The sequence below is a fragment of the Cajanus cajan genome, chromosome 5 (assembly GCF_000230855.2).
Source record: "Cajanus cajan strain Asha chromosome 5, NIPB_CcT2T_4, whole genome shotgun sequence".
Classification (NCBI taxonomy): domain Eukaryota; kingdom Viridiplantae; phylum Streptophyta; class Magnoliopsida; order Fabales; family Fabaceae; genus Cajanus; species Cajanus cajan.
Window position 1 is genome coordinate 57,569,983 of NC_138521.1, and position 20,723 is coordinate 57,590,705.

The following is a 20,723-nucleotide window of genomic DNA, read 5'->3' on the forward strand; positions in this document are numbered from 1 at the left end:
TCGTTCTCCTTACAGAACGAACTGTTCTCCATGCAGAATGGGTCGTTCTCCTTTCAGAACAGGCTGTTCTCCATGCAGCACAGGCCGTTATTCTTGCAGAACGAGCCGTTCCAAATTCGAAATTTATCCAAAATGAACCTACAACAAAAATAGAGACACGAGAAGAGCATGAGAAAACAAAAACGAAAACGACAACAAAATTTATCTTATAGGATACTTTAGAAAATAAGAGCGCGAGAGTGTAAAAAAAGGAATTAAGGGAAAGATTAAAGAGAATTAGAATAAAGGGAAATATAAAAGGTTTCTGACGATACTTTTAAAATCGGTTATTTAAGAACCGATTTTGTATACTACATACAAATCGGTTCTTAAATAACCGATTTTAAACGTAATATTTTTCAAAGGGAGTTGCTACTGTACCCATGATAAATGAGAGGTTTTGGTACTGTAGCTGATGTGTATGTACACATCATTTAAATGTCATGTCAGCCTTTTAAATAAAAATTATTTTATATTTAAATTTTTACATTATTTATTTTTAAGTTTTTATTAATATTTTTATAATTATACGATCTCCTCTTCCCTCCGTCTCCCACCTCTCCCTCGCCCCTCTGTCCGTCTCCCACCTCTCCCTCTCCCCTCCGTCTCCCACCTCTCCCTCGCCCCTTCATATTCGCCTTTGTTCCAGGATCCTCCAGATCCCTTCCTTTCATGTTAATCCCCGAATGTGAGTAGTTTCGCTGGTGATTCTGATTCTGATTGGCTCAGCATAACATCATTCGCTTACTCGTTGGCCACCTCGCTTTCGAAACCGTCGAAGAACACAACAAGTACGCCATCGTCAGCATGAAACCCAACTCCATCCACGCCCTCGTCATCGCCAGCAAAAAGGAAGATCCATTTCACCCACTCGATAAACAACCACCCATCTCACCCCCTCGGTGAAAGACCCCGCAATCTCCACAGAGTTATCACTAGCACAATCGCAATGCACGCCGCCACCAAACACGGAAACGAAACAAATCCCAATCAGAATCAGAATCACCAGCGAAACTACTCACATTCGGGGATTAACATGAAAGGAAGGGATCTGGAGGATCCTAGAACAAAGGCGAACATGAAGGAAATGGCAGCGATGAACAAAGGCGAACGTGAACTTCATATTAACCATTTATCTGACGTAGATGTGAATTTTAAATAATTAAAAAATTATAAATGACTTGGATTTACACGCAGGTAACACATCATTAACAGTACCGGTACCCTTCTTTTATACAGGGTACCGTAGAAATTCTTTTTTTCAAATAGGTTCTTAAATAACCTACTTTTAAAATCGGTCATAAAATAACCGATCTTAAAAGTACTTTTAAGATTGGTTAAAATTTAACCGATCTTAAAAATTTTCATATTATTTACAAAATTGTCACCGCATCATTTTTAAGATCAGTTACCTTTTAATCAATCTTAAAATTCTAATTTTAAATCTAATTTTTGCACTAATGACTCTATCAATGGGTCACCAACAAACTATACAAGTGAAACTATATATATCTTAAACTAAATTTTAAAACATCAAATTTATAAGTTGTTTTCACTTATGTGTTATTAGCATACTCATATTTATAGTTTTTCATTTACACTCGTACACTAATCGCAAAGATAAGCAGCAACTTGATTGTGACAGGGAAATCCACTAACGAAAATGACAAGGAATAGGTTGACAATGAAGAGGAATCCCAGGGTGAAGAATTTGAGCAAAAAATTGATTGAAAAAGCTATGCATCAATACCCTTTTTTCTTTCGGTTGTAACTTGTAAGAATATGCTATGATTGCAGTTGCATGAATTAAATTTGTGTAGTGTGTAATTCAACATTTATAACATACTTCGGTAGTTTCTTTTCTGTCCATATATATACTTTCTTATTTCTTATGCATAATCAATCAACATTGATTTATCTCTTCAATGTTGCATCAACTTATGTCTCGACATATTTATGTGATGAGATAAAGCTGGAATTCAGTTAGCTGTCCTTTTGCGTCTTTTTTTAAAACCCTCTTCTTTCTAAAAGAAAAAAACAAAAAATAAAAAAAACTTGTTTACGTAAGATAAGAAGTGTAATGGTATTTTGACACGAGTTTAGACAATGACAATAGGAATGAATGCTAATGTTATTCGTCACTTGACTTTCTTTGGGAGAAAGTGACTCAAGAACCAGAAGCAATCAGCCCCAGAATCTAATTTGAGTAATTTCTAATAATAAAACCTTGCTTTCTGACGGATTTTAATTTTTCTTTTCTTGATATCTTAATATATTACCGGTGGCGCTGCCTCAGCATTGAACATCTTTGAAATAGACAAACACAGGTTGAAGAGGAACAAAATATCAGCAGTCCAGTACTGTTAGAAAAAAAGTAAGGTATAAATTTGAGTGAGACAGAAGAAAGTGACTTTAATTTGATACATTTGTTATTCTTAAAACATTATGACTTTAATTTTGATACGTCTGTTAGTCTAAAAACGTAGTTAAAAAAGTAAGGGTATACATTTGAGAGAGAGAAAAATGAATTGATAACACTGGATGTGCAGCTCGATCTTTATGAAATGGCAAGTGATTTTAATTTTGATACATTTATTAGTAAAAATCATTGCGACTTTGAATTTGATGCATTCCTTTTGTTTCTTACGGCATTTTCAATAGAAACAATTTATTTAAGTTATTTTATGTATTAAAAAGCGTAAAAAATACCATCAGTTTGTTGACCTGCGAAATAGAATAATGAAAATTCGAAGAATAAAAATTAAAAATTAAAAATCAACGAGGATAAGAATAATTTGGCCAAATATCCGTAAATCGTCCAACCGGTCTCATTAGTCACATAAAACTTGGGAATGTGCCCAGAACCCCCGATTAAACACAAATATATATGTGATTCAAAATTATTATGTAAGGGGAATTAATATTGTGGAAAAAATAATTTTCTGGATTTGAGGAATCAGATCCACATGAAGGTTTAAATTTGTACAAAAATGATCTGAGTCTCCTTCTACATCAGTGTCTTATACATATGTCCCTGCTACTCAGGTAGCAAAAACACAGTTTAGCAGCATATAAGGTGTCATCTCCTCATGTTGATCACACATGACACACATAGTTTCGTAATGTTGCGGTACTCCTCTAGATGTCAAATTCTTGAGAGTTGACAATATATCTTGCATCATATCATCCACACAAACGTATGTATACTCCTCTAGATTTAGATTGATGATTGCAATTGTTGTTTTATTCAATCAATTTTGAACACAGTGTATATATACCAATATACTAGAAAAAGGTTTTATTAAAAAAGAAAATATTTACTATATTATAAATATTAAAATTATACACACTTTTTAAAATAATTTATAGTATTTAATTATTTGCATTATATGCCCACAAATTCTCAATGAATAATCACATGATAAATTACATTTAATCCGTCTTTGAGAAATAAAACGTAATATTTTTATCTAAAAATAGAATAGAATATGAGTAAAGTTTTGATGGACATAAGAAATACTTTCTTGGTATGTATACATAAATATATATATATATATATATATATATATATATATATATAGTTAATCACATGTACACTGCCAGTGTAAAGTTTTTTTACATTGGTAACTAATCATATATTTTAATAGTGACATGTCAGTTGTTTATTTAATGAAATAATAATAAAATAAATAACTTTAAAATATATGATTAGTTGTCAGTGTAAAAAACTTTACACTGACAGTGTATGAATGATTAACTCACATATATATATATATATATATATATATATATATATATATATATATATATATATATATATATATATATATATATTAATCATAATATTTGTAAAAAGGATCATGTCGATAATGTTGGTTAAAGGACAACTTAGTTAAAAAATTTAAACAAAGACTATCTATGTGAATCAATGTTAATATTATTAATATATTGTATTATACCAATTGAAGGAAAATTTCATGTAATTCTATCGTTTGTCTTTATGTTCTTAGTCTTTTTTTTTTTTTAATCAAGGAAATATAACTCTTTATAGTAGAGAATACACATATTGAACTATTTATATTAACAAATTTTGATTCTAATTAGTATTTTATTATGTGTAATATATATTAAAAAAATAATTATTTAGCTATAATTTATAATTAACAAATAATTCTGAATATTTAAATTATTTATTATTAAAATATGAAATAAATAAATTTTTGAAATGAAAAATGTATTTGTAATTGAAATAAACAATTATAAAAAAAATTATTCCAATACAACAAATTTTCAATTATTGGTATTTTTAAAATATTCAAATTTAATTTAAAATAAAAATGATAAACTATAAGTAACAACAGGTTAAAGTTTTTTTAAAAATATTCTCTTTAAAAAAAATTAAAAACATTATTATTAAATAATAATTCTTAAAAGCACTCATTCAAAATAATAATTCCAATTTATGGAAAAGTTAGTATTTCAATCAATATAATGCACAACTGTGTTTATTATATATAATTAAAATTTATAATAAATTATATATATATATATATATATTTATGTTTGATATATAAATTATATTTAAAATTAGTATATATAATTACTTTAAAACATCTAAATTATATTTTATATTTTTGAAATAACTTGTATCACGACAAAAAAAAATATTTTTCTTTATTAATGATTTATTTTTAAATATTAATAATTAATTTATAAATAATTATGATAAATAAAAAATCAAATTAGATAAAAAGTAAAAAAAAATTTACAAACTCTCTCAATGAAGAAAAACTCTTTAAAATACTCTCACAAAAAATAAAGATTTATATTTAACATACAGAGTTGATTAGTATAATTTCAAATTTTAAAGTGATTCATTTTAAAATATTTAACACAACATAGATTTTAAATTTTTTGAATTTAAGTTTTTAACTAGTCTTTTATTAGTTTGTACAATACGTAAAATATATTTTTTATATTTAGAACAAACAATTTATTGTGAGTAAATACACTCGTTGAAAATAAAAAAATTAAAAATTAAAAAAAAAACACTGTAGTTAAATAGTGATTATCGCTAATAAAAGCACTTTCTATTTTTTCTTCTTGTAGTTTATATACTATTTTCAAAATTAAGAAAAATATCCTTTTTCAAACATATTATATTTTCCTCATTTATTTATTTTATTTTTATTTGTTTACTTCTTAATTGGGATTATTTTCAAATTTCAATACTCTCTTTTATTTCTATTTCTAATTTTGATTTCAATTTTTTAAAGATATTATCATTAATTATAATAATGTGAGCCACATTTAAAATTAATTATTATAAAATAAAAATAATTTATATATGAAAAAATATATTATAAATTTTAATTATATAAAAATGAATATTTATATTATGAAATTTACAAACTAAAATATCAAATATATTACAAAAATTAATTTATATATATTAAACACACAAATGAGTTCCACAAGGGAGTATCTCGAGTTAGGACTTGATATCAAATCCAACTTTCCTTGTACATTATATCCTTTCGTATGAATTTATGTTGAAGATGAGATAGGTCATACATAATCTCATAGAAAATTCTTAAAGAGGTTTGTGATTAACTTTAATTATCTTGTCCTAATCTAAATTTTTTATTTATCCAAAAAAACCAAATAATTATTCTGCATGAGCACCTATTGGTGACCATTTTTAATAATTTTTTATTTTTTTTATTTATCAACTCTTATATATTAAATACGAATATCCATCTGAAAGTTTTTATAGGACCTTTTCTTTGACAAAAGAATTTTTAGAAAATTTTTATAAAAAAATTATCTAAGTTAAATTTTATTTATCATAATTATTTATGAATTAAATTTTAATATTTTTAAAATATATCATCAGTAAATAAAAATAATATTGTGCTATATATAAATTATTTATCACAAATCTAAAATATAATTTATATATTTAAAAATATCTATTTATACAAATTTAAATATGATTTGTATATTTAAACACATATATGTTTGTATATATAATTTATTATAAATTTTAGTTATATATAATAAATATTTTTTTACATTATACATACTAAAATACTAGTTATATTTATTTATAAATTAGATTTTAATATTTTAAAATTATTAATAATTAAAAAAATTATATCATAGTATAAATTATTTATCTTAAAAAAAACATAATTTATATATCTAAAAATATCTATTTATACAAATTTTAAATATAACTTATATGTATTTATTTGTATATATTATTTATTATGAAATTAGTGATATATAACAAATATTTAGCTTGTAAGATTTACTAGTTAAATACGAATAAAACGTAATTTAGAATATAAGGCTCTGAATAAAATAAATTAGTATACTAATTTTATTAATATTTTATTCATACAATTAATTTAATATAGAACTTTTTATAAATAATAAACCCTAAACTTAGACTAACTTTATTTAATAATTCGTGTTTTACATCAAATTTTAATGATCCAATTACTGAATTTAAGGTTCTTAATTCATAAATCGAATTTGCAAAATTTTAAAAAATTTAAAAATTATTTAATACTTTGTTTCATTAATTCAAATCAATGTATAAAATAATTTTATGATTATCCGTCAATTTGAATTAATGAAATGAAGTATCAAATGATTTTTAATTTTTTTTAAAATTTTCATATTTGATCTATGCATTAAGAACTTTAAATTCAACGGTTGGATCGTTGAAATTTGATGTAAAACATGAGTTATTAAATAGAGTAAGTCTACTTACTATATATATATATATATATATATATATATATATATATATATATATATATATATAGGGAGCATATCAAGTGAGAGGAAATTTATTATGAGAGATGAGAGGGTTAAAATATAACCCTTAGATTAATTTTGCGAATTCCCAAATTTTAGCGTATCAAGCAAGAGAAAATTAATCTAAGGATTATATTTTAACCCTCTCATCTCTCATAATAAATTTTCTCTCACTTGATACGCTCCCTATATATATATATATTCCTACACTTTATAGCTCAACTACAACACACAAAAAACATAAATATAATCTAAATTAAGATTATCATACAAATAGTTCGTAAATATACATGTAACAATATATATTTATAGGAATAAAATACTTAAAACATAAAATTACACACACACAATAATCCAAACTAAAAGCACAAACACAATAATCCAAATTGAAAGCACAAAAAATCCTAAGTTGCCAACCAAAAAAAAAATGTTGTCTCGAACAACACCACCTAAAAACTCTGCCATCTCCAACATGGGGCCACAACTTGCTAGCCCTCAAATTTATTTCTGTCTTACTTTCATAATAATATGATAATTGTAATCTCACAACAAGAAAATGCAATGGTAAGCTCGTAAACAATAAAGCAACATATAATATAAGGATAATGTACTAATTATATCAACAACTTCATCAACACAACACAACACAACAATAACTTAAGCTCAACTCAACAACATAGATCAACATATCAATGCAATTATTTTAACTTAACAACATGACAACTTTACAGCTTTAAAGCATGTCAATGATTGGAACAACATTCATAACTTACAAACAAAACAACTAAACAATACAACAACTTGACAGCTCAACAATTAATGTAACAGTACATTTTTTTAATTGTTGTTTTCCTGTTCATATTTTAAATATTGTTGTGATTGTTATTTATTTGTTAAGAAACTCTAGGAATTAAGGAATTCCTAGTGAGTTTTAGTCTTTTAAGAGTTTCTCTAGGGCAGAGTTCAATTTAACCTCTAGGGGAAGGTATGTGAGGTTTTCTTTAAGACACGAGCTTCATAAGTTCATTTCTTAAAGAAACCTAGAGAAAAGTTAGAGAGAGAAAATCAGGGTCCTGAGATTCTTCCTTTTTTTCCCCCTAGCTTTCCCGAAAGTATAGAAGATCGTAGTTGAGTAGTTGGGTGGTGATTCAAGATTTTTGAGCTGAGAATCTGAGTTGTTGGAGTGACCATGCGAAGTAGCTGTGACAATTATGTTTACTTCTTCCTCCTCTGATTCTTGTGGATTTAGAGGCAAAGAAAGCTAGATTTTAACTCTTCTTAAATTATCTGAGTTATATGTTGGTTGATTTTCATCAAGTTATGGTTGTGTTGGTTGACCTTTTATTAATGATTTTGGGGTTTTGTTGCCTATGTAGTATGTTGAGGTGAATTTGATGATTTAGGCCAATTGTTGGTTGAATGTTATGTGTTTGCTTGGAATTCAGTTGTTTATGATGAATGGTTATTTTAACAATCACTATATGTTGGATTTTCCTAAGTTTTAGGTGTAGAGAGCTAAGTTCGTGACTTTGCCAAAATGTAGAATTCATCATTGTGTCAGGCACAAGATTGGTAGCGTTAGGCTTGAGTTAGAGGAAAACTCTCTAACTTGATCACGCTTAACGTAAGTTGAATGGCATAGGACATGGATGTCCTTGGAACTCTTTTACTGGGTGACAACATGCCCGAGTTGAGTGGCAGCAAGTGTAATCAAGACAAAGGTTCTCTACCTAAACGACATTAGGCACTAATGTAGTGACATCAAGCATGATTCAAGAAGAGACTCTCTATGCCCGAACAAGGTCAAACGTGAGTTTGGCCACATTAAGTGTGATTGCCACATATGCTCTCTACCTTATTTACATTGAATGTAGGTAGATTGGTGTTGGATGTGAACGAGTCACAAAACTTTGTACCTCAATGACATCAAGCGAGGGAAGAATGACATTGGGCATTGGTTGCCTCATGAAAATACGTGGACTTTATTGTATAAGTGTTGAACATATATCTGTTTATTGAGTGTATTGCATGTTATATGTTTATATTTGGTACTAGTTCTTTACAATACTTTTTTTTTCTCCAGCGAAATATCAAATTATTTGTATTTCATAATCTATAACAATATGTAAAAAAAATGTATAATTTAGTTTTAATTTTTAATAATTAATTTTACCCCTAAATATGATAGTCATTTTTATTTTATTTTATTAATTTAATCTAAAAATAACTTTAACTTTTATTTTAGTTTTAATTTGTTGATATCCTATCAAACTAACCACATTTTCTTGTCGACAAGTAATTATTTTTAGTGTTTTAAAATTTGGATTGGACCGGCTGGTTAGACCAGTTGAACTGGGAAATGGTGGTCTAGCCAATCCAAATCTTAAGTTAGATCAGTTATGCATTCGACTTGTTTCAAACTAGATTGAACCGCTCAATTTTTCGGTTCAGCCAGTGAACTAGTGAGTCAAACCGATTCAACCACATTTTTTTTTTATTTTTTTAAGAGACCACAAACCACAAAAATAATAATGAGAATTGAATTTTTTTAATGAAAGAACAAAGAGTCTTATTAAACATAAGAATGACTACTTGTTCTAATGTATTTGTTAGTGTTGACCAAAAAAAATAATAATGTATTTGTTAGTAATATATGTAACTTAAATAACTTTTATAGTATATTATTAATTTTAAATTATATATTTAATAATATAATATCTATGTAAATATTACATCTATTATTTTGTGATATCAATTGCAATCATATTATATATGTACATAGTATTTATATTTTTAATTTGTATTAATATACAATTTAACATGTAATTTTTTTAATGTATTTCTTTATGCAAAATAAAGATAAGAATAATTTTAAATAAAATAAAAATTAAAATTTAAAATAAAATATGAATTTATTGAAATTTATAAATATAAAATATATTTAAAATGAATATTGTTTTTAAAAAAAATTAATAAAAATTAAGTCATGTGATTTAATTAGTAACCCACCAATTCAACATTTGACCCACTAATCTAATATCTTAATTGGTTTAAGGACTGATTCAGTTTTTAAAATTATAATTATTTTTCTCTCTTTATCGATCAATTTTTTTTTGTTATTCATCATTTATTTTTATTTTAATTATTTTATATTTTACCTTTTATTTAAATAAAAAATATAGAGACACAACCTACTTTACTCTACTTATATCCTATAAATGCTATTTATTTATTTTCTATTAATACGTCGGTATTTTTCATCATCATCAAGAGTTATATTATATATGTACGAAATCTAAACAAACTATTTATAATTTCTGTCCACAAATAAGAACATGACTCTGCATCAATAGCAATAATTATTCCGGTGAGGCCCACGGTAAAGGAATCTTGGACTTCTCTCCAAATGCCCCGTGCACCAACATCCTTTCCCCGTTCCGTTACGGACGCCAATTACCGGCGCCGGCGAGCAGTACCGCCGAACGAACCGATGCGCCGCCGAGGGCGGGAGGGAATCGGCGGAAGAGGAGTGAGACGAACCGGACGGAGAGGGAGTGGCACTGGACGAAGAAGACGTAGCGGGAGACAATTTCTTTGGCGGCGAAAGAATGGCTCTGATTTTCAACGGTTGAGGCAACGACGAAGAAGCTCGATCGTATTCCTCAATTATATTGGCCAAATCTTCGTCGTTGGTGACGGAAACTAAAGTGTCCAAATCTCCGTTCGGCAATGGACACCTAAGCTTCACCGGCGAACCGCACGACTCGCTAAGCTTCGCCATCAACTCTGTAAAACAACACTGAAGCGTAAGCACACATGCAGCTGGAATAGATAAATCGACGAATAAAAGCGAGAGACGGTGAAAACGAAATTGAAGAAGCGAATTAGGGAGGAACCTGAGAAAGAAGCGGAGGGATTGAGGGCGAGGACTCTGGTGTGGCCGCCGCAGTAACGGAGCATGCCGTCGGTGCGGCGGGGACGAATCTTGCCGCCATAGCTATAGAGAAACTTAATAGTATTGTTGTTATTGTCTAAGGGTTTGGATCCCATGGCTAGGTTTCGCGGTTCGTGGAGGAGCGAAGAGGGAAGAGTTTGGTTTTCTTGGGGACAATGGAGAGTGTTGGTGCTTGAAAACTCATGTTAGTGACTTTCACGGCTATTTATAGACAGTGCCATGGCCTTGGGAAAAGAGTCAAAGAGGGAAAGACCCTGATTATTCCCCCCCTTTATTTTTTTATTTTTTTTATTTTTATTTTTTGTGTATACTCCGCGTTTTCCCTTTTACGAGGAACCCCAGGGGAAAATCTTTTACGGAGATGTTAAATATATTTTATTCAATTCTTCTCTTTTTTTTATTTATTATTATTTAAACAGATTTTGATTTTCATCATTTAAAACAGAATACTTATCCTTTATGCTTATCAATTTTGTATGATGTATCAAAATGAAAATTTAAAAAACTAAATTCATGTTCGGATTAACTATAACTAAAACAATCTAGAAATTTATTTTATCAAAAATTAAAGTTATCTTTAGGTTAAATGGGATGTGATAAGAATTTATCTTTAAATTTATATTGATGGATCAAATTTAAATTTAAATTGAGATATTAATTAAATTAAAGAAATATTGTTGGAAATAAATAAAAATAATAATATTTCTATATTATATATAAAGAAAATATTTCCTTTTAATTTTCATATTTTTTTAGATATTCATATCTTTTTTATTATATTTTTATCATCATATTTTTTAAGTGTAAAATAATATATATATATATATATATATATATATATTAATATATAAAACAGATATTCTTTTCGATAATCATTTTAATTCTTATTTTTTTTATTATACTTTTTTATTTTAAAAATATTTTAAAAATATTTTTTAATTAAATTTAAAAACTTGAAATTAATAAATTAATTATAATATTAATATATTTTATTATTTATTATTTATTTTATTTTTAATAAAAGTACGAAATACCTCAACTCAACTAATATATTATAAAAGAAAAACATTTTAGTAACTACTCTTTTAATAAATAAAATAAAAAATCAATTCAATCCAAACAAATTTAGATTAAATTAGATTAAATTAGAATTTTTTTTTAAAATAAGTCAATCAAATGGTAAAAGTAGAAGACAAAAACAGATCATAAAGACAAAAAATAATCCGTTGAATTCAATTCATAAATATCATAAACTTCATGTACCCTTTTATTTTTCAAACATTATTATTATTCAATCTCTCATTAAATTATTAATAAGTCATTGATTCAAGTAAAATTAAACTTAGATATATTAAATAAAAGTCTCAAATTATAATTTTGTTGTGGATGAAAAATAATAGATAAGACTCATAGAGAATAATCACTTGTATTTAGGAGGAATTTATTTCGTCGTACCCTTTTATTTTTCAAATATTATTAATATTTGATTTCTTGTTAAATAATTAAATTTTGTATAAGTTGTTGATTCGAATGAAATTAAATTTAGATATATTAAGAAAAGTCTCGGTTCTAGTTTTATCGTGAATTAAAAAAGATATAGTTGTGATAAAAGATATACTGAAAGTTAGTACTAATATTTAAGACTTAGGAGACACTTATTTTGAAGTACATATTTACATTTTAAGATAGGAGTAATGTTTATTATCGAAATTTTGGCGTGGAATATGTTATAGTGAAACAAAAAAACGTTGTCTTCAAATTAATGTTACGTACTGTTGGCAGTTTTATTTGGAGTACCTATACATAGTTTTAAAAATCGGCTTATCGAACCGGTTAAGATATTGGGTCAGTGGGTCAAAGGTTGAACCGGTGGGTCACTGGTTGAACCGCATGACTCGATTTTTATTTATTTTTATTAAAAAATATTCATATTAAATATATTTATACTTATAAATTTTAATAAATTCATATCTTATTTTAAATTTAAATTTTTCTATCTTATTTAAAATTATTTTTATTTTTATTTTGTAAAAAATACATAAAAAAAATTACATGTTAAACGGTATATTAATACAAATTAAAAATAAATTAATATCACAAAATAATATATGTAATATTTACATAGATATTGAATTATTAAATATATAATTTAAAATTAATAATATACTATAAAAGTTATTTAAGTTGTATATATTGTAAACAAATATATTAGAACAAGTAGTCATTGTTATATTTAATAAGACTTCTTGCTTTTTCATTAAGAGATTCAATTTTCATTATTATTTTTGTGATTTATGGTCCCTTAAAAAATTAAAAAATAAATAAATAAAAATAAAAAATGGTTGAACCGGTTTGACCCACCGGTTCACCGGTTGAACCGGAAAATTGACCGGTTCAATCCGGTTTGAAACGGGTCGACTGCATAACCGATCCAACTTCAGATTCGGACTGGCTGGACCACCGGTTCCCGGTCCAACTGGTCCGACCGGCCGGGTCGGTCCGGGTTTTAAAACACTACCTATAAACATCCCGAGACCAAAGCAAGCATAGGTTCAAACAAAATGGAAGGAAATGGAAAGATACCTACCTGAGATTATTAGCACCGTGTGGTACACAAATTTTTTTAAAAATTTATTTTAGAATTTTAAATTAGAAATATTGATTTATTGTGTTTGATAATTACTTTATAATAAAATATTTTTAGAAAAAAAATATTTTTTTTATAATTATTTAATTTAATTTTTTCATAAAATACACATAGGTTGAGAATTCAACTTTCTCAAAAAAAAAAAAAAAAATATATATATATATATATATATATAAAGAGTGTAATATTTTTGAAAAAAAAAATAGAAATTTTAATTAATATTTTTTTATCCATTATCATTTAAATTGTAACGATCTAATATGTCAATATACTTACTACTGAATAATTATTGTATAGCGTAAGAATAAGCAATATACATCAAAACTAGAGTTTAAAATAAAATCAGTATCTAATACTAAATATATACATGCTATATGCAAAAAATACTATATAAATTGTAATATAACCCAAAATATTGGCTAACATCTATACAAAAACCCGACTACATAGGAGATGTCAACAACAAATAAAACTAGCTACCTTTAGCGTGACTATCTTCCAATTGTGCAAATCATCCTGTTAAAATTGTCCTACTCTCATATCGAGTATGATCATCACAGTTCAAATTACAAGAAAATTTTTTAGTAAGCTAGTGAAAAGAATTCAACATAATAGGTTGTAAACAACATTACCATAACAAATATATATACAACTTACAATAGAACAACAATTTCAATGCAACAACTTAACATCTTACAACATGTACGACATAACAACTTATACATCATATCCAATGTGTTGTCACGCGTGTCAATTATACGAAGATCTCCTACATCTTAGGATGAATGGTTTAAGTGACTTGATCCTACCGAATCACAACAGATTGTATAATACTATAAACAATGGCTAACATTGAGACCAGAAACAACGACTAACACAAGGCTAAAAACGACTAGCATAAATTAGATTGATTTCTCAAGTCTTGCCACTTAAACAAGGAAGTATGGTACTATGTCAAGATAAAATAATTTGGATGTGGGTCTACCATGATATTAGTCTGCAACACTAAGTGATCTATGAGATTGACCCACCAACTACCCTCCAAATACCACAATCCTTCGATACTAGGTTAGAATTAAATCTCTTACTTGATACTTTACTCGGTTAGTCGCTTTATACACATGTATTTCGACCTTGTCCACACAGAGATACCACATAGAACCTAGATGAGACAACAAAAAAATAAATTACCCATTCAAAAACCAAATTACCTATTGAAGGGTTTCAACAGGACTCTCAGAGCACCACAATATATATCTACACAATAGAATATTAAGATCGAAAACATCTTTAACTCCTCTTTAGTTTCTATGTATCATAACTAAGATATGTATCTAACATACATATCTATAGCTTATCAACTTAACAACTTTATCAACTTTCAACATTCAACTCATCAACTTTAACAATATACAATTTATACAACATTTAACTTTCAACTTTACAACATAACAACTTAAACAATGTAAAACATCTTATAACTTTTACAACATGAGCAACTTCACAAAATAACCTCAAGAATCAACTTAGGCAATTTAAAACAGCATACAACCTTACAACATGGTCAACTTACTACATATCAAATCATACCATATTACACCATCATCCATATGACTACATTATCATAAATCAACTATTAAACAACTTAAGTAATCAACTTTACATCATACAACTGCACCCGACACAACTCACTTGGCGCACGACACCATTGAAGCAAGGAGCTCTCTAGCTCGTCCACGTCCAGCATCTCACCATTTGTGCCCAACATGATTGAGGCAAAGAGTGCCCCACACTCCCGTGCCTGGCATGGCAACACCCATGTTTGACCCCAATCAAGTAAAGTGCTCTCTACCTGACTCTAGAGCTGTCAAAACGGGCTACCCGGCCCGGCCTGGCCCACCACGGGTTGGCCATTTGGTGAGCCAACCCAACCCGGCTCATTTATCAGTGAGCTCAAAAAAATCGAGCCCGGCCCGGCCCACCACGGGTTGGTGGGTTAAACGGGTTGGCTCACCTTAAAAAAAAACAAATTTTTTTTATTTTTTTTTCTTAATATACAACTAAAGCCCAAAAAATTAAACTTATTTTAAAAATCTGAGATTCTTAATTAAGACATCCTTAAATGAATTATTCATCCCAAACATTAAATGATAATTTTAAATACAATCAAATCAAATCTAAATAATCTCAAATAGATAAATATAATCCAAAATTATCTTAAACTTCAAATACAATCCAAAATCTCAAAAATTACAAATCACAATCCAACATTAAATTATTATTTCTCATGTTGGACTGCACCATGACCCAATAATTATTGTATTTTTTTAAAAAAAAAATTTAATCACAGGTTGGTGGTGAGCCGGGTTCAAATTTAACCCGTATTAAAATTTTCAAAATTTTTTTAACCCAACCCGGCTCGAACCCGTGGTGAGCCGGGTTCAAATTTAACCCGTATTAAAATTTTCAAATTTTTTTTAACCCAACCCGGCTCGAACCCGTGGTGAGCCGGGTTGGCTCGCCGGGCCAAGCCCATTTTGACAGCTCTACCTGACTCACACCCAACACCACACACTTTAGCACCCAACGTGATCCTAGTGTAATTCCAATCCGAGACAAGTCTCTTTTATCACACTCAATGCCACCAATTTTGTGCCCAACATGAATGATACAAAGACCTCTCTTTGAAATCACGTCTGATGCCTTGAAGGTGCGCCCAACACAATATCAATTTCTACACTTCTGTGAAATCTGATTTCGCCCAATCTACTTGAAATTCAACAAATCCAACAACATGCAATGATATAAGCAACGTATATATTACACATACAACACAATTCCACCATTAGAAACAACATGCAATAAGCATCCATCAAGAATCACCCAATTTCTCTTGCACCTCTTCAAAGTTAAAAAAAAGCCCTCTCAACTTCATCATATTCATCATCCACTCTTCTTAACACCCAAAATCAATTTGCATTTAGCTATTACAACCCATAATGTACTCGAGAATTCGAAATCACAGCTTCTCGTAGCTCTCAGAGAAAATCTGCAAAAAAGATAAGAAGGAGAATGAGTAATTATGCACGTCTTTAGTGTGAATATTTTGCTTCCACACGACTTAGATTCCAACCCTTTTCTAGATTTCATCTACAAGAAGTAAGAAAAGAAAGGTTTCTCAGAAGGAACGAGAAGAAGAATAAGAAGGAAAAAAATTTGAGTTCTTTGACCACTCTTTAGGATTTTAGAAAATATGTATTATGAGCTTCCTTTTGAAAAGTTTCCTTTTTATATTTACTTGAGTTGACTTTCCCTATTTCTGGTCCAACCTCCAAAAATCAATCTACTCTTAAAGTCTTCAAACCCTAAACTCTCATCGACAACTGTCAAATTAAACAATATTAAGATTATGAGATGATAGTGTTATATAAACAACAAATACAAAAGAAATATTAATTGTATTAACTAATTAAAATATAAATAAAATTGAATAATTCATTAGCCATCTTTTTTTACTTTTAATTATATTGTTTTTTAAAAAATAAAATAAAATTAGTGCAAAGTTTCATGTATAAACCTTTAATAAATTATTTTATAGTATTTTTTACTAAATATTTTATTATTATTAAGTAGGAATTACTATTTTTATTTTATCATTTTTCTCATTAATCTAATAATAAAAATAAAATAATTATGTAATTTTCATAAATATGCATTCCTAATTTCTTATTATAAGTTTTAGCTTCTAAATGTACCAAATTGTTTAAGCAAAATGATGCTATTTTATTATTATTATTTTTAGTTTACTTATATTTTAATTTTAATTATTATTTTGATTGTTAATTTAACATTTTTTCCTTGTTATGATAAAACATAAAAACTACATTTTATATTTTGATTTAGTGTAATTTTGTGTATAATTTAATCATATATATAAATTATTAATTTATTATTTTAAGTTAAATATAATATTTTTATGTTAGATTATGACATTATTACATTCGATATTACATTAGATATAAGACTTGATAGTGCGAAGGATTACTGAAATATTAGATTAATATTACATTAGAAGTATTAAATTAGATTAAAAAATATATTTTTTAAAATGTATGTAATATTTATAAAATATTAATAAGAATACTCACAATTATTATTATTGTCAAAATATTTTTTTAAATTGAATTTTTAGGATTTAATACATTTCTATTATTATTATTATTATTTATTATTATTATTGTTATTGCTATTATTATTATTGTTAGTATTATATTTTTTAGATTTAACTCGAGATTAACAATGTTATGTTAAATTTTTATAAAATGAGATATTTGAAATTACTTGATTATCAAATTTAATTTTATTTTTGGTAACTACTATTAAATTTTATTAAAAATATTGTAATTCGGGAAATTCTAAATAAAATTAAAATTGTCGAGTTATATTAAAATTAGAGTTCGATTCTAATAAATGAAATAATAGTAAGGTATAAAATTTGCAAAAAGTCTAAAAGTTTTCAGCAAACGATCTGGGTCCCACAATGTTGAAACTATATTGTGTCTGAACTCTGAACCCGAAGTTTATCGATCTATTGATTTAAATATTTTTAGGTTTTTTTCCCTTTAAAAAACACTTTATTTAGTAAATTTAATCATTTTTAATTTTTTAAGTGTTTGTCTAAATTATTTTTAAATAAGTAATTTTATATATTTTTTAAAAGTAACTCCTACTTGCTTCTTAAAAAATATTAAAAAAATATATTTTAGAAATAGTTTTTTTATGTTTTAACAAATGGACTTATTGTCTTTTATATTTGTATGTGTGAACCAATTATATTCTTATCCACACTTCTTCTCAACAAAACACACTATTTCTACCCTCTTCTTCGGCGTTAAACATAGTGTTAGTAGAATCTCTCTGTTAACTTTTATTTATTTATAATATTCGTATATAAAATCTTATTTGAAGAGATTAGTTTATTTAATTTCTTTAACACCTGAAAACACAAGATTCGTTCAATTTCGACCGCGAACACCACGAAACCTATGACTCACGACAGGTTCTTTTAATCATATCATGTTAGGTGGTAATATTCTGTTGGCATGTTGGCCGGAAAGGTGTCCCCGCCATATATGTCAAAATATATGCACTCCGTTGCTTAAAATTCGTTATATGATGTACGACATGTAACGAAGAAGCACCTCGTTTGTTTCACATTATTACATAAATAAAGTAACCTGATCAATAGGTCGTGTTTTCCAAAAGGGACTCTGAAAATGCGTACAGAATATGACAAATACTAAGTTGCTTCACAATTTTATTTTATTTTTAATTATTTGGTAAAAATTTAATAGTATAAAAAATGTTAAATTTATTGTAATATATTTAATATTAATTATTATATGTTATTATTATCTTGATAAAAATGGTGGTAGTGGATAACAATAATAATTATTATTATTAACAATAAAATTGAGTAATGGTGATAACAATGACATTAATAAGGATAAAATGATGATACATGACAACTAAGATAATGGCAAATCGCAGTGATGGTCAACGAAAATGGTGATAACATTAAAGAGTCATAATAAGAGTTATAGTAATATTCGTATAAAATTGTGGTAATAAGTGTTTTTATATTTGAAAAAAAAGTTATTTAATAATTTATTGAGAACAAAAAAAATAACTTTTGTTCTATTATTTTTCACCTTTTTTATCTAGTCCCATAACCTTTTTTTGTCAAACGTTTAAAAATTATATTTGTTCTATTGGATGTTATGATTTTTAATGAATTTTAATTTTAATAATATTATTGGTATAAAGATTTTTACTCTATAGTGCTACTGAATGAGGTGCTTATTTGTATTCTGGGGCTGTTAATTATCAGTAGACTTGTTCGATGTTAGTTATCAACTGGCTAGTTTCTTTTATTTTCGTTGTTCCTTTTTTCCTAAGGCTTTTTTTTTATTTTTATTTATTATTATCTTGACCCATATTTGTTCCCATTCGACCTGTATATTCAATGAAATTCTAGCATTAATATGCTTGCAGGTGTATGCAATTCGAAAGCACAATCATATCTTATTCATATAGTCGTTAATTTTATCACTACGGGTGAGGTGGTATGTATGAGACCACAGGTTTTAGGCATTACACATGACTTTTGCAACAAGGATATATATAATTATATATTTTTATTTTATTTTTTAAATAATTATGATATTAATACAAAATATCTATCACTGAAAATAATAACTAATCTTCACTAAAAATTGTGAGTATATAAATACACAAAATGTGTATTCTCCCAATATAATTTATTCTATACCTAAGGTCTACATAATTATATGTAACACTATGTGTTTTAATTTAATTATATGAGATATATGATTAAATTGTTACATTGTTCATTATGTTGTTGTTTTAGCTTTGGAGGTCAAGAGACTCTTGAGAGTTAAATTACCTTTGAGATAATAAATTAGTTCAACTTAAAAAAGGTATATAAGATCTTTTTAAAAACGTGAATCTAATAAATTCATGCTTTAAGAAAATCTAGAGATAAGTTAGACAGAAGCTCTCTAGAATCTAAATATTCTTCTCCCATCCCTATAACTGATCCAAGGTGATTGTTGGAGATTTAAGCTCTCGGAGTGGGAATCTCAAGGCAGAGTCATATAGATTTTTTTTTCTTCTTATTCTCTTCTTCATTCTCAATTGATTGACTGGAGGTAAGGGAAGCTTGGTTGAATTTCATTGTTGTTGATGAATTTTGGTTGTTGGTTGTCTTGAATTCACTCTTGTATGATGGAAATTATGGATGGATCATGTTGTGAAGGAGTGCCCTTAAATGGTGTTCTAAGGTTGCTTTGTTGAATCTGAATTTTTGGATGGTTGCATCTGTTATTTTAGGTTGTTTTGGTGTTGTCTATGTGGTATATATTTCATATGTTGGATTACATGTTGGGTTCTTGTTGTATTTCAAGTGGATTGAGTAAATGAAGGTTATGCTAAGTGCATTATTCTTCATCGTGTTAGGCATAACTCAAGTCAGGAGGTCTTTACTCTGATAACATTGGATGCAAGATTGGTTGTGTCAAGCGTGAGAAAAGAGAATTGTCTTTGTCTAAATTAGATTGAGCATCAATGGAGTAACATTGAACATAAGTTAGATAGAGACTCTCTACCTGATTGAGGTCGAGAGTGGAGTTTACTGTGCTAGGCATGAGAGCCTCAGAGGCTCTTTGCCTCATC

General features: G+C 27.4%; 1 protein-coding gene across 1 annotated transcript; it reads right to left on the bottom strand.

The window, feature by feature from the left end:
- Positions 1–10,150: 10,150 nt before the first annotated feature.
- On the bottom strand, positions 10,151–11,011 carry LOC109797975 (protein PAL OF QUIRKY). Its single transcript, XM_020358158.3, has 2 exons — positions 10,764–11,011; positions 10,151–10,653 (listed from the first exon to the last, which is right to left on the bottom strand). Exons 1-2 carry the CDS (start codon positions 10,915–10,917, stop codon positions 10,214–10,216), a joined length of 594 nt encoding a protein of 197 aa, XP_020213747.2. The 5' UTR covers positions 10,918–11,011; the 3' UTR covers positions 10,151–10,213.
- Between the last annotated feature and the right edge of the window lie 9,712 nt (positions 11,012–20,723).

Excerpts from the sequence above, each read along its gene's own strand:
- LOC109797975 (XM_020358158.3), bottom strand. The coding sequence starts at position 10,917 with ATGGGATCCAAACCCTTAGACAATAACAACAATACTATTAAGTTTCTC. Across the intron at positions 10,654-10,763 it reads TCCCTCCGCTTCTTTCTCAG|AGTTGATGGCGAAGCTTAGC; the intron begins GTTCCTCCCTAA and ends GTTGTTTTACAG.